General features: G+C 37.9%; 2 protein-coding genes across 6 annotated transcripts in view; both read left to right on the forward strand.

Annotated features, from left to right (window-relative positions):
• LOC139764382 (aldehyde dehydrogenase, dimeric NADP-preferring-like) overlaps window positions 1-11,701 on the forward strand; it is a 70,449-nt gene extending 58,748 nt beyond the window's left edge. For 3 of the 5 annotated variants that reach the window (XR_011716354.1, XR_011716353.1, XR_011716352.1), the window contains exons 14-15: window positions 2,837-2,959; window positions 6,637-11,701. Coding sequence is in view for 2 of the 5 variants with exons in the window: in XM_071690947.1 (XP_071547048.1) it covers window positions 6,637-6,660 (24 nt within the window). In the remaining 3 variants the exon portion in view is untranslated. The remainder of the gene's footprint in view (window positions 1-2,836; window positions 2,960-6,636) is intronic. The other 2 variants (XM_071690947.1, XM_071690946.1) reach the window with 1 other exon arrangement.
• A 1,068-nt stretch (window positions 11,702-12,769) lies between these two features.
• Sec10 (Exocyst complex component Sec10) overlaps window positions 12,770-15,740 on the forward strand; it is a 78,912-nt gene continuing 75,941 nt past the window's right edge. The window contains exon 1 of the mRNA XM_071690944.1: window positions 12,770-13,005. Coding sequence (XP_071547045.1) covers window positions 12,973-13,005 — 33 coding nt within the window. The 5' untranslated portion in view covers window positions 12,770-12,972. The remainder of the gene's footprint in view (window positions 13,006-15,740) is intronic.

A 15,740-nucleotide genomic window follows, 5' to 3' on the forward strand; every position in this document is an offset into this window, starting at 1 on the left:
AAAATTCTTATATTTTTCCTCTACAGCCTGTCCCATGAGCTGTGAAATATTCATTGGGGAGTATGATATTCAAGATTATTCCAACCCTTATGATATTGGTGAGGAAGCTCCTAGTCACTCACCCATTTTGGTTGAACCTCATACCATGTAAGCCATTTGCTTATTATATGGGTTTGCTCTCTGCCAATCAGGGACTGCCACCTGGTCATCGTTGCCATCCTTTGCTCCTAGTTGTCCAGTTCCTTGGGATAAAGTCACAGACTTATGTATTGTCTAATGCTGCAGTCCTCTGGCTTTTTATGGATCAGTTCCCATTTCTTTTATTTCAGTACAGTAATACCTAGTTAGCAATTGAATTGAGTTTCTAACCATAAAGAATTTCATTTTGTATCATGTATGCAGTTTAACAATAAAGACATCTTATTTTGTTTTATCCCTTATAGCGCTGTTTCCTAATTTGGCTCTAACTTGCATCTTGGAGCATATTTTTTTACCAGAAAAATATTATTAGAATTCATAAAAGCACTTGCAACAGGCTGACAGTGGCTTTATTTATTTATACTTTCTCTGCCAGTTAGTGCTGTACAAATGTTCATTCACATCTGATCAATGCAGAGTGCTCTCTTATTAATACTGTCCAAATTTTGAGGCGCTTACTCTGTGCACACAATTTTGCTGACTCGCCAATATTTCAATAGCATTGTGACTTTATCCATCATGTCTGAAAATTGGCCTGCAAGTTATGGTGCTACTAGTGTGGCTGAAGTGCTTTTGAGAAACATCTCCTTGGATAGAAAATTACATGTGTTGAGGCATTTGGAAGCTGGTGATTGTCTGGTCAATGTCAGTGATGCTTTCAGATTGGTTATATCAGTGGTTAGAACCATTATTAAGAATGCAGTGTAGATGACTCGTATAAGAAGCAGTTAATAAGAATAAATGGAAGGTAGCCTCTCTGTATGTGTGAATGACCAAACACAACATGATATGCCATTAAGCCAACTCATCATAATGGAAAAAGCAAGGAGCATCTTTAGGTACTTGCAGGAAGAAGAAGAAGAAGGAGATGGTTTAGAAACATTCTCAGTTGGCAAAAAGTTGGCTTTATTGGTTCAAATGGTGCAGTAATTTGCAATGGATCATTTGCGGTGAAGCTGTGTGTGGGGATGTGTTGGCTGCCCGGCTTGTCTTCATTGTTGATTAAATCAGCCTTTTATGGAAAAGCATGCCATCTGACACTCCCATCTCTCAAGGAGAAAAGCATGCTTCTGGGTTCAAGATTCAAAAGACTGTTCTTTAGGGATAGTGCTGTGGCCAGTGTTACCAAAGAAACCTCGAGACACATAACCTCCACACCAATTACCACAATCCCCCTCTCCACCACCACCTCCATCAACACTACCACCCCCATCATCACCAATACCTGTGTTATCATCAGTTGAATTATGGTTTCAGTGATGCAGAGATGGATGAGCTTAAACTAGAGCAGAGCTGTTTGATATCCATTGTCTCACACCTCTCACCTTCCTCTGCATCTCACCAACATACTGCCTCTCTCACTCATTTACTACAGTTGTTACTATCCATCAAGCAACTGTCATTCATGTTACAATATTTTGCATTGTTCATTTGTTATTCTTTAATTGTGAAGATGCATTACTTTGATGATTTATGCTTATTGATACCTGTAACCCTCCTATATCATACTGTATGTATCTCATAGGTTGAAATATTGTCATCTGGAATGCAGCTCCATATATGCAATGGTATTATGACCCCATAGAGAGCTGTTTCGCTTTGTACTCCATTTCCCAGAAATGTATCCTGAGTGCTAATGGAGGTATTACTGTACATGTTTATTTTAGTATGCTTTTTCCTTTTACATGATTATACATACAACAGGTTACTTTGTCCAGTAGATGTAAAGATCTTAGGTAAAACTGCAAGTCTCAATCATTGGCATAGGAAAATTCCTAAATATCCCTGTGTGTAATCATATGATATGTGATTATTGGATTTAGCCCTCATCTTGTCAGCCTTACCCAAGTATCTGACGTTTCCTCTTGGTCGAGTTTCTTTGGTAGCCAGTGTGTAGTGTTGCTGACTTTATGGCTTACACTGTTTACCGTGGCAGCTACACATCTTCAAAGCACCTTTTTGCTCCTGAGAGATCCTCGCTATGTCAGGCATGGATTTAAGCATGCTTTTTGAACAAAGGTTGCTCCCTCAATTTGGCAAGTCAAAGAAAAGGGCAAATCTTGTGAGAGTCTGCCATTTGAAACACTAGCGAGAGAAGGGTAGAGCCCTGTTTCTCTTGGGCTGACTGTTGTTTTATGAGCCCTTTCTTGCCTCACAACTGTCATGCCAATCAGAAACTGGTCTTGTTCACCAACAGGCTGACTTTGCCCCCTTACAGGCTCACTATGATCCTCCTTAAGTGGGCAGTTCTCTGTCAGAAAGGTAGAGGCTCTTCCAGATCGTCCACCATTGTTAAGATTCACTCATTGGATCCAGTTCACTTTAAATCCTGTAGATCATATTGGTAAACCATGGAAAGTTTTGTGGGGCCTGGATGTGGAAAGGGAGCTGTGGTTTTGGGGCATTATACATGACAGCTAGAGACTGAGTGTGAATGAATGTGGCCTTTGTTGTCTTTTCCCAGCGCCACCTCGCTCGCATTTGCCTTGACCACCCCCTTAATGGGAGTTCCAGGAGGGAATGGACATCAGAGATATAGATAGATAGATAGATAGATAGGTTTGCAGGACTGCCTGAGAGAGAAACCAATTTTCATTTTTCAAAAATTTCATTTCTTGATTGGATTGTCTCTCTTCAGAGTGGTTGGCAAGAATGGGTGAAACAAAGAATAGACACAGCTGTGAGATATCTGCGAACATCCCATACTTAAGTCTTAAATGCAAGTTTACCTCCATGATTTAAAGTAGTACTTTCACACCAAGTAAGTGAAAAACATTGAGGAGCTGTCATTATAGTTTAGATTTTTTTTCTGTAAGTCATTTTTGTCAGTCTTGTCGAGAATACCTTCAGAATGGTTTGATGATGAATGACCAGAAAGGTGCAAAATTGCTCGTTTAGATATTCATAAGCAGAAGCTTTTTCTTTCACTTTTTGGTGACATTAATGTGCTCTTACTTAAAACCTCTTACTTAAGACCAGACTTGCACTGTTTTCACTAGTTAATCATACTTATCACAAGATTTGGGTGAAGATAGTCGAGAAGCCTGTTGTTTTAATCCACTGAAATACTATAGCCTCTTTTTTTGAGAATGTTACTTCATGCAGTGCTTGTCATCAGAACTTATTTTGAATGCAATTAGTTTTAACTTGGTAAATTCATCCTATAGAAGACATTTTGGTTGCATGATACAAGGAGCAAAATGGTGTATATTGCTGAAAATAGCCTAAAAAATTTTAAGGAGTTTTATATTTATGTTAGAAGCAGGAGTGTCATTATCCAGTCAATAGGTACATTAATTCCAGAAAATAGTGACTTGTTTAAAAACAATAAAAGCCATGGCAAAAGTATTGAATTACTTTTTTGTATCTGCATTTACAATTGAAGGGACAACCCACATGTTGCATCCAGTTTCAGTGATAAGAGGGGTAAACTTTATTCAACAAATTGACATAAAAGCTGAAGGCATACTTTCAACAATAAATTGAAGGAAAATGAATAGAACAGCAAGCCCTGATAAGTTTTATCTGAAAGCAGTAAAAGTGGTGGAAAATGAGATAGTTAAGCCCTTGAATGCCCTTTTCAGTAAGTCACTTACTACAGGAAAAATTCCAAATGATTGCAAGTTTGCCAATGGAACACCAATATGGAAAAAAGGTAATGTCACTGTCTGGGAATTATCATCCTATTAACTTCACATCTATGATTGGAAAAGAAGATAGAATTGTAAGCCTTTTAGAGGACCACCACTTAATAAACAAAACAGCTTAGAGGATATCCACTTAATAATTGATTCTCAGCATGGTTTTCGATGAAATCACTCGTCTGACAAATTTGCTTGATTTCTTTTATGATATAATGAACATGTATGGCGAAGGTAAAGCATTTGATGTCTAAGATTTCAGAAAGCTTTCAATAAGATGCCACATCAAAGATTAAAAGCAAATATTAAATCACATGGCATTGATGGGATTCTACTTCAGTGGATAAGAAATGGTTGACTGGCCATAAATGAAAAGTAGTGTTTACTGATCAAGCCTCAGAATGGTTAGATGTAAGTGGAGTTCCACAAGGATCAGTCTTGGAACTGGTTCTCTTTCACCCATATGTTAATCATATTGATAATGGGTTGCATTACATGATATCAAAATTTGCTGATGATGCAAAATGGGAAATGTATCTAGAAATGAACTTGAACATCTACAGCTTCAAACTGACATAGACAAACTTATGAACAATGTCATAAGTGGCAAGTGAATGTTAATATCACCTCGGTAGTATAAGAAAAAGCCAAGCTACAACATGAATTCTTTTGAACTGCAAAAGGTATGTGAGGGAAAAGACGAGTGTAATAATCTCTGGTTGACCTAAAACTAGTAAGCAGTGAAAAGAGTGAACAAATTCTTGGTTTCATTGTTAGAGCCTTCAAATTGAAGTCCAGGAAGTCATCCTTACTCTTCTTAATCCATTGGTTTGTCCACAATTTGAATACTATGTTCAGTTTCAGAAACTGTACCTAAAAAAGATATAGAATGAAGAAAGTACAGCATCGAGCTATCAAAATGATTCCCAAACTGAGAAACAAATCCTATGAGATGAGATATAACAACTTAAAAATTTGCATAGCTTAGAAAAGAGAAGTTTAAGAGTTTTCAGAATAATCAAAGGCTGATAGACATGATCTGTCAAGTTACCTAAGAATTGATTTGTCTAATTTTACTTGTAGTAATGGATATGAACTAGTGGGCAAATGATTTACCTCAAATGAAGCGAAGTACCTTTTCTTCAACAGAATTGTTATAATATGGAATGATTTGCTAATTAGAGTGGTTGAAAGTAGTACTATAGATACATTTAAGAATGGACTTGATAAATACTTTGCTTCAAGTCTATGACTTTCATTATTTGTGCCTCCATAGTCAAAATGACAATTTTGCTGGATATTCTCTTTGAATTATCTGTATGGTTTCTAAGTTTTACCACACAATTTTATGGGTTTCTAATGTCTTCCACTATCACAAACAGCCTCAAAAGAACCCAGTGGTCAGTTGCTATTTGAATTCCTTTGTCTTTCCATGAATTACTATTTCTTATTATCATGCTGCACACATTGGATTACAGTCTATACTGGGCTCATTCAGAATTGTTGTCATTTGTTGATAGTTCATGAGTTCCATTTCTTCAGAAGGCATTAACATAATGGTCAGTCCTCATGTCACTGGTCTCCACACAATCTGTGAGAAGCAGAGGGGGAGATTAAGGTTAATCTTCTGTTAAGTGACTGTTTGAGCTTCCAGATAGAGTAGGGCAACTATTCGGTCATTACCATACTGCTAAAAAGTTAGAAGATTGATCTTGTCTGTTCAACAGAAGAAATTTGTCTGATGACTGGTACCTTAGTGGCCCAGAGGACATCTGGAAAATTTAACTTGTAGTTAATATAGTTGCACACCACTGCTAGTGACTTCCGGATGGTAGCAATTGACACTGTATTACCAGAATCCATCAATAAATTGTGTTAGCCACAACTGAGAGTTGGATGGCTTGTTGGCTGACCATGTGCAAAAGTAATGTTTTAAATCTTGGCTAATGGGTGTTATTTCATGGGGAGAGTATGTTAGATTTGAATTCCAAAATGGTCATTTCTTGTGTTCATAGTTACCTGTTAATCTCTTTATAAATGAGCACTTACTAATTTGGTGTGTTTGCCCATTGATTAATCTTTCCTCTGCTTCATTTTAAGCTTGTGTCCCTGGACCTGGTTGACACTTTCTTGAGTAACACAATGAAATAACACATCCCACTGACAGAAAATGTTCTTTTCTAGTGTTAGAATAGAGATTGGTTTGGTATTATTGAAGCATTTAGTTCATTGTTACCCCTGTATCTGAGCAAACATGGTGATACTGTATCTGGCACACACATAAATCTGTAAATCCTGCCATTTCAATGTACTTTGGATTTTGAAGTGGGTAAAGAAATGAGTTATTACAATTTCAAAGGCCCTTCTGGTATCAGTCTTAATGAAACTGGCAGAATACTTAATGGGCTTGATGCACAGAAAATAGTGAATGATTTGTCTTTTTGGCTCAGAATTACACATCCAAAGATTTATAACTATCTTATTTGTAAACCTTCAAAGATTTGTTTATATTGTGTCACTGACATTATAGCAGAGCTATAGCAGAGCATTTTTTGTGACATAACTTTTGCTCTGTGGTGAATAATGATGTTTATTGCTTTTAAACATAATTGCATGGTAGAGTCTCCCTTTAACAGTCATTTCATTCAAGTTCTAGGTTAAGGCATGCAGCATAAATGTCTTCAACTTTTTATGTCAAAGTGCAAAAATTTGTGTCAGAGATAAAATCCCAAATTTTTAGAAAGCATTATAATTTCAATTTACTTTGTAATATATTTATTTTATCTTTTTGTTGCAGGCTGTTGGTGCTGATGAGGACTAAATAGTAACAGGAGATGAAGGAAACTATAGATTTATTTTTGGTTTCAAATAATTTCTGAAGTGTAAGGGACTCCTAGATTTCTTATCATTTGCCAGAGTATTTTGCAGATATAATGCACATGAGACAATAGCACTTTGCTTTTATTTTGGGTTACATAAATTGAATTTTGAAACAGCATCGCTGCCCCCCTGCTTCAGTGAGGTAACGCCAGGAAAACGGACAAAAAAGGCCACATTCGTTCACACTCAACCTTTAGCTATCATGTGTCATGCACCAAAACCAAAGCTCCCTATCCACACCCAGGCCCCACAGACCTTTGCATGGTTTGTCCCAGACGTTTCACATGCCTTGGTTCAGTCCATTGACAGCACTTCAACCCTAGTATACCACATCGTTCCAGTTCACTCTATTCCTTGCACACGTCACCCTCCTGTATGTTCAGGCCCCAATCACTGAAACCATATTATACTCCATCCTTCCAACTCCAGTTTGGTCTCCTCCTGGTTCCCTCCACTTCTTACACATATATCTTTTGTCATCCTTTCCTCACTCATTCTCTCCATATGTCCAAACCATTTCAACACATTCTCTTCTGCTCTCTCAACCACACTCTTTTTATTACCACACTTCTCTTTTATCCTTTCATCACTTTCTCAGTCAAACCACCTCACACCATGTATTGTCCTCAAACATTACATATCCAACACATCCACCCTCCTCCATGCAACCCTATCTAAAGTCCATGCCTAGCAACCATATACTATTGTTGGAACTGTTCCTTCAAACATGCCCATTTTTGCTCTCCGAGATAACATTCTTTCTTTCCACATTTTTCATCGCTCCCAGAACCTTTGTCACCTCCCCACCATGTGACTCATTTCAGCTTTCATGGTTCCATTTGCTGCCAAGTCCACTCCCAGATATCTAAAACTTTTCACTCTCCAATTTTTCTCCATTCAAACTTACATCTCAGCTAACTTGTCCTTCAACCCTGCTGAACCTAATACTCTTCTCCTATTCACATTTACTCTTGACTTTATCCCTGGGGATAGGGGAGAAAGAATACTTCCCATGTTACTGAACTTTTTCTGTTTGAGGATACACCATGAGTGAAAAGTCACCTTTGGTGAAGCTGTATCATTGGAAATACAGTCTTGTCAAAGAACTTCTCACTTTAAAGGAATATAAATTTTCCCTAAATGATGCTTACATTAGTTGTAGACTAGATTGCAGAGTATGCTGTTAGTAAGGACAGAAATGTTGGTATAAGTTTTATGGATTGTGATCTTAGTTTATGGTTGCACCAAATTCTTATCCAACGTGTGGGTTATGAACCTGGAAGAGGCCTTGTTTTGCAAAATTACTTTGCATAAATGTAATACTTGATGGAATAAACAAGGGCAGGGGAACCCAACCCTGGTGCATAACTTAAGGAAAAATATTTTGATGTTTTTTCTCCATAAAAATCTGGGAAGGAATGCCTTTACATATACACGAACTTAATGAATGATAAAACATGAACTTGTTAAGATGGAAAACATTCATACAGTGTTCATATATTCTGAAATGAGTTAATGAAAATATAGGAATGAACTTGTTTTTCATGTTTAAAACTCAACAGTGAATGATGATGATGATGTACCTGTGGTGTGAAGATGATGAAAGGTTGTAGGATTCATTCTTCATTCTCCAACTCCATTGTAGTGGATACTTGAAGAGGGGCAGCAGTTGCTGTTTAAGAAGACACAGTTATGCATCAGAGATATATACATATAACTGTGGGCTCAAAATAGGGAGTGATTATTGGTTCTACTGCCTTCCTCTATAGGTCTGAGAGAAGTTTCCTTTTAGGTATTAAGAGCCTTAAGGCCACTTTTGAATGTTAGACTTCTTTCCATTATAGGGTCCATGTGTAATGTATTCCCTGCCATTCCCTGCCTGTTCATTTTACTCAAAGAGGAAATCTGACAATGCTTTTATTGTGTGAACAGGTATAGGAGGTTAGTCTTCATCATTGTCACAGTTGCTAATGTAAGATGCTTTCAGCTGTTGAAACTCCTCTGTGGTCATTTCTTTGCAATGATACTGCAATAGCTCTTCCACATCTTTGCCTTCTGTGTCTTTTCAAACCCCTTCCCTCCAAGTTCTATGGCTAGCTTCACAATATCAGAAATTCCTTGATCAGTGGTGGGAAGCACCTAGGTTATTCACAACTGCAAGTCAAAGGTGGTGCCAGCATGCATTCATTGCAGGGAATTTAATGTTGTATTAGACGCCGTTGATGTTATCAGTGCAGTCCTTGGTATTATATGAATTCTAGGATTGGGTGAACCAGCACTTGTAGCCTGGTTGGCTACTTAAACTTCTTATTCACTCATGGTCCATTGGCTACACAATCGATGTGGTGTTAAGAAGCAGGAACATTATCTCAGCACTGGGATTGCCAAATATCACTGTGATCGATGTGTGACCAGGGATATTGTTCAAAAGAGCAGGATTCTGAATTTAAGGTTCTTGGCCAGGTGTTCCTTGACTTTGTGCTCAAAATGGTTGTTTTCACTTATCGAATATCACACTCATAAGAATAAGACTGCCATACCACTGGTGAATTTCTCTTAGTTTTTCCTCTTAGGGTGCATGGGTTTTCAGCAGGGTGAACCGGTAAAGGGTTACATTTGAAACATCAAATGCATTTCTATGAAAAGAAGAGTAGTCTGTCCTTGAAAATGGATGCTTTCATCTGCTCCTTAGAGGTATATGTCCTGTTTCCCATTTTCTTGTAGAAAAAGTGCCATGTCACTGGCATTAAAAGCTTGCTTAGGGACTTACCCTTTCTCTTGTATTAACTTTAGGAAATGGGGTTTGAATATTGAAGTTGCTTCATGTCTGGCTGACCAAACTTCACCCTTTAGCTTGATGCTATGTAGATTGAACCTCCTGTTAAAGTTTGCAAACCACCATTTGCTTGCTTGAAAATCATTTACACTGCTTGAACTTAGACTGGTGATCACGTTTGTCTAAGTTATAAGCTTTTTCATGCATGGTCATACTATCAACAAGGAGCATTAATCCACACATTTGATAACCACTTCATTTTTTTTTCTTTTTTTGTTAAAAAAGTTTTTTCATGCATGGCCACATTATCAGCAAGGAGCACTAATCCACACACTTAATAACCACTATTTTTTTCTAAGTTTGGATATCTCATAGGCACTTAAGACACATGCATTTATATGATTTGTAATAATGCCATATGAAAAGTAATGTAAATGATAATAAAAATGGTGGGTTGTCTAATCAGTGCTTAGTGGAGGCATATATGAAGGTTTGTGAAGGCTTTAGGAGATGGTATGGTTGGGAAGTAGATGGTTACAGTGAGTGAGCTTGGAGAAGAGGCTTGTATGAAAAGATAACTGAAGAGATTGAGAGTAGAATGGAAAATGTTGAGTAAATGAAATTAGGGGAGCTAAGAGTAAATGAGATTAGGAAGGTGAGCAAGCACTTCATACATGCTCAAGAAAAGTGTGTGACATGTGGAAGGTAGAAGATGGGCTAGTGAGTGATTGAGATATGTACAAGAGAATGCAGCAAGAGGTTAAGTAGAAGATGCAGGGGGTGTCAAAGAGGGCAGATAAGAGTTGGAATATGTGAGCATCAGCACACCAAGGAGAATACGAAAACGAATTGAGCAGAGGATGATGACACCAAAGAAGAAGTATTCTTTTTATCCTATCCCTAGGGATGTATTTCATTCTCTACTCTCTTATATTGAGGTGAAGAAGGTTCAGCCCAGATAGGGCTTAATGTGATATTTTTAGATATGTATTATTCACCCCATTGCTGTGCCAACAAGATTAGGGAAAGTAATTCAGCGAAAGACAATGGGTGATTTAGTATTTTTATGTCCTCCCTTATTATCAGATGTCAAATGTTTCAGCCACACCACCCTCCATTGGTTAACTCATCCTTTAACCTTGCTATCACAAAGATGATCTTATTTGGTGTGCATTCCTCTCTCTTTTTTATGAAAAAATGCATGCATTCCTCTCCCTGTTTGGGCATGTAATCCATTGGTCCCCTTGTGTGGAGAAATTCTGCTGGTGATATTACTTGAGAATTTTTTTTATAGTAATTTGTGTGCCTGTCTGACTTTTTTTTCCCTCTGTGTGTGTGTGTGTGTGTGTGTATACTTAGCAATGAGATTTCCAAACCAGTCACATAGTATGAAGGTTAGAAAAAATAACTTACTGTACATCCAGGAAGTTTTGGTTCAACCACCACACCAGTACATTAGAAGACCTTTGCTATTTTTTCTTAGGCAAAGAATATGTGCAGTGTAATAAAGTTTGTAATCTGAATATGAATATTGATAATAATGCAGAAAATAAAAGATTTTACCCTGACAGAATTTTTGGATTATCTGAAGTTTCCAGATTTTTGATGTGTTGATTTTTGATGTAACTGGACAGAGCTTGTGTGGAAAGCATTTGTGTATGCGAAAAGGCAACTCTTTAGATTTGTGTTCCTCTCAATTCGTTTTGGCTCAATGACTACATACAAGCAATTGTTATCCTTGGAAATGTGGGAGAGACAATTCTACCCATGTATTTCCTGCATGTTGTAGAAGATAACCAAGAGGGGCTGGGGTGGGAAGCTAGAAATACTACCCCCTTGTATTAGTAATTCCCATAAGAAGGCACAGAGGAAGGAGACAAGTTAGGATCTCTACTTAAAACACAGCCATCGATTCCTGATGCTACTTCACTAAGGTAGGCAATGACAAACAAGTATGAAAGATGAAAGAGGGAAACAGTTGTACTACAAGAGGTTTATTTCACATAAGTACTTTAACCATTTGGTTTTTTCCTGTATATATTTTTTGAGTCACTCACCTTGAAATGAATATTTTTCACATTTTTCTGATATGATTATCATATGTCATATGTTATGTTGATATCTTGTAATTAGTTTTAGAACTTGCCATGAAGTAGTATATCTAGAAATATTTTGATATGCTAAATGGAAATGAAGAAGCCAAAAGCACTGGGTTTGATTTTTCCTGATCCACCTTATTATGCTGCAAGTTAAAATCATGAATGTTATGAAAAGTTTCTCTTCCATTATTTATCATATGAGCAAAATGCACGTTCGATGATTTTTTTTTTTCATATAAGTAAACACCTTACCCCTGGAGATAGGTGAGAAAGAATACTTCCCATGTATTTCCTGTGTGTTGTAGAAGGCGACTAAAAGGGATGAGAGCAGGGGGCTGGAAATCCTTCCCTTCAGTTTTTACTTTTCCAAAGGAGGTAATAGAGAAGGGGACGAAATGAGGATTTTCCATCTAAAACTCAGTACTCTGTTTTTATGCTACCCTGGTAATGCAGGAAATGGCAAATGTTTATGGAAAAAAGTGAACCTCTAAACCAGTTTTGCTTGTTCTACAGCAAAAAGAAAATAATAACAGGAGGATCTTAGATATAATATTCATTTTTTTCTGGTTTATTATTTTTTTTACTAGTTTTTGTTTCAAACAAGTCCAGATAACTTTTTTAACAAATTGTTTTAAACAGTTAGCACTTACTGCTGATTCAAGGTTGAAAATATCCTAAAGCCATAACCCTTTAGATGCTATCATCTTGAGTAAAGATAAGTCTAGAAAGGTGTAATGGGTAGAGTGTTTGGAGAGATGAAGCATGATGCTTTGTCTCTGAAGTAAACTAAGCTTAGAAGGAAGAGGGATGAATGCTTTGGGATTGTCATAGTGGTAAAGTCTAGGATTAGTGTGAGAACGAGCAAAGAAGGTGTGACACTTCTGCTGGAGGAATTTTGGGAATGCGACAATGTAAGGAAGTGAGCCCCAGATCGATGAGGATAATGAATGTGGATTATAAGTGATGGGTGATTGTTAGTGATTATGCAACCAGTAGTAACTGGCAAGAGATAAGTGTTTTGGAAGGAACTGAGTGAGTGATAACTTTTTGTTTTGTATTCCTGTGCTACACCTTTTGTCCCATCCTCTTAACCTTGTACTAATGAACTGTATCTCTGTTCCAGCACACACACATACACACTAGCTAATGGCTAAACTTATTAAAGAACGTCTGGTGCTGTTCGATGAAAGATATTTCAAATACTTCAGTTTATCAAAAATACCATTTTCTACGATGGGCGACGTTTCATCAGTCATCGGAATGTAAGCGTTCAGTTGTGTTTGGGATTCGAAGGGAGGTGCATCAAGAAACTGGTCATGTACTGTAATTGGTATTAGAGCTTTGAGTGAATTACACAGTAAATCATTAGAACAAGAATATGCTCAACCAATATATCCAGGAACTGGAACAGGTAGGACATTGCTACATAGATTTATTTGTTAATTACGAATGATTTACTATATTCTTATTTTACCGCCTAGTCGGCACTGGTGGGTCAAACATTGTTTTGCGGATTATTTCACATTGGACATTAATTATTGTCTCCCGCATAATTTCTGGATTACGTTGAGGCAGGATAGGTTGGAGGGCCCCATTTATTGGTTAGGATGATTGTTTTGACTTTTAACGTGACGCCCTCCCCTCCTTAGACCTAAGATGGCGACGGGTATGAGTTTTTCCGCGACCTGGTTGATTTGATGTAATTGAAATTGATCATTTTGCTATTCAGAATTAATATATGTTAAAGCTTTTGTTTGACTTCCAGTTTAGTGGCACTACAGTAATACCTTACGGATTTTGTAAAACCATATTGGACCCCATATGCTTAGGATTAATTTAGGCATCAGTAGGAGCTGTACTTTTTTCATTACGGATAGGGAAAGAACTGTAATCAGGTATAATTTCAGCTAAAACTTAATGGAACTGTAGTTACTGTAGACCGACAGAATGTGTACAAATATCTCAACCTCACTTTAGGGGCAAAGACTTACCCTGTTATGTAGTCTTATAATTGAAATATACCAAAGATATTTGCTTCATCATACCATATTGTTTGCTTGCGGTTGGTGGAAGGAAACATTTACCAAACAAAATTTCAGGGAAATGTATGAAAACATCCTAACAGTCACTTTTTGTTCAAGTGATATAAATAAATATGTTAACTTTAGATTGATAGGGAAAAGTTGGGTGAGATGTTCATGGGTTCTGTTGATTTCTAGAAGGTTTTCCATTACTTTTACCAGACATTTTCCCAGATCATATCCCTCCCCACTCTGTTATGCATTTTTGTTAGTAATGTTCCAGATAGGTTCTGCTTAGTATAAATTTATTGCCAGGCATTTCTTAAAAATTCAAGTTGTATCTTATTTATTTATTTTGCTTTGTCACTGTCTCCTGCGTTAGCGAGGTAGTGCAAGGAAACAGACGAAAGAATGGCACAACCCACCCACATACACATGTATATACATACACGTCCACACACGCAAATATACATACCTATACATCTCAATGTACACATATATATATACACACACAGACATATACATATATACACATGTCCATAATTCATACTTTCTGCCTTTATTTATTCCCATTGCCACCTCGCCACACATGGAATAAGAACCCCCTCCCCCCTCATGTGTGCGAGGTAGCTCTAGGAAAAGACAACAAAGGCCCCATTCGTTCACACTCAGTCTCTAGCTGTCATGTAATGATGAACCAAAACCACAGCTCCCTTTCCACATCCAGGCCCCACAGAACTTTCCATGGTTTACCCCAGACGCTTCACATGCCCTGGTTCAATCCATTGACAGCACGTCGACCCCGGTATACCACATCGTTCCAATTCCCTCTATTCCTTGCACGCCTTTCACCCCCCTGCATGTTCAGGCCCCGATCACTCAAAATCTTTTTCACTCCAACTTTCCACCTCCAATTTGGTCTCCCACTTTTCCTCGTTCCCTCCACCTCTGACACATATATCCTCTTGGTCAATCTTTCCTCACTCATTCTCTCCATGTGACCAAACCATTTCAAAACACCCTCTTCTGCTCTCTCAACCACACTTTTTATTTTTGCACATTTCTCTTACCCTATTATTACTTACTCGATCAAACCACCTCACACCACATATTGTCCTCAAACATCTCATTTCCAGCACATCCACCCTCCTACGCACAACTCTATCCATAGCCCATGCCTTGCAGCCACACAACATTGTTGGAACCACTATTCCTTCAAATATACCTATTTTTGCTTTCTGAGATAATGTTCTCGACTTCCAAACATTCTTCAAGGCTCCCAGAATTTTTGCCCCCTCCCCCACCCTATGATTCACTTCCACTTCCTTGGTTCCATCCGCTGCCAGATCCACTCCCAGATATCTAAAACACTCTACTTCCTCCAGTTTTTCTCCATTCAAACTTACCTCCCAATTGACTTGACCCTCAACCCTACTGTACCTAATAACCTTGCTCTTATTCACATTTACTCTGAACTTTCTTCTTTCACACACTTTACCAAACTGTCACCAGCTTCTGCAGTTTCTCACCCGAATCAGCCACCAGCGCTGTATCATCAGCGAACAACAACTGACTCACTTCCCAAGCTCTCTCATCCACAACAGACTGCATACTTGCCCCTCTTTCCAAAACTCTTGCATTCACCTCCCTAACAACCCCATCCATAAACAAATTAAACAACCATGGAGACATCACACACCCCTGCCGCAAACCTACATTCACTTTGAACCAATCACTTTCCTCTCTTCCTACACGTACACATGCCTTACATCCTTGATAAAAACTTTTCACTGCTTCTAACAACTTGCCTCCCACACCATATATTCTTAATACCTTCCACAGAGCATCTCTATCAACTCTTATCATATGCCTTCTCCAGATCCATAAATGCTACATACAAATTCATTTGCATTTCTAAGTATTTCTCACATACATTCTTCAAAGCAAACACCTGATCCACACATCCTCTACCACTTCTGAAACCACACTGATCTTCCCCAATCTGATGCTCTTTACGTGCCTTCACCCTCTCAGTCAATACCCTCGCATATAATTTACCAGGAATACTCAGCAAACTTATACCTCTGTAATTGGAGCACTCACTCTTATCCCCTTTGCCTTTATA

Source organism: Panulirus ornatus, chromosome 49 (genome assembly GCF_036320965.1).
Source record: "Panulirus ornatus isolate Po-2019 chromosome 49, ASM3632096v1, whole genome shotgun sequence".
Lineage (NCBI taxonomy): Eukaryota > Metazoa > Arthropoda > Malacostraca > Decapoda > Palinuridae > Panulirus > Panulirus ornatus.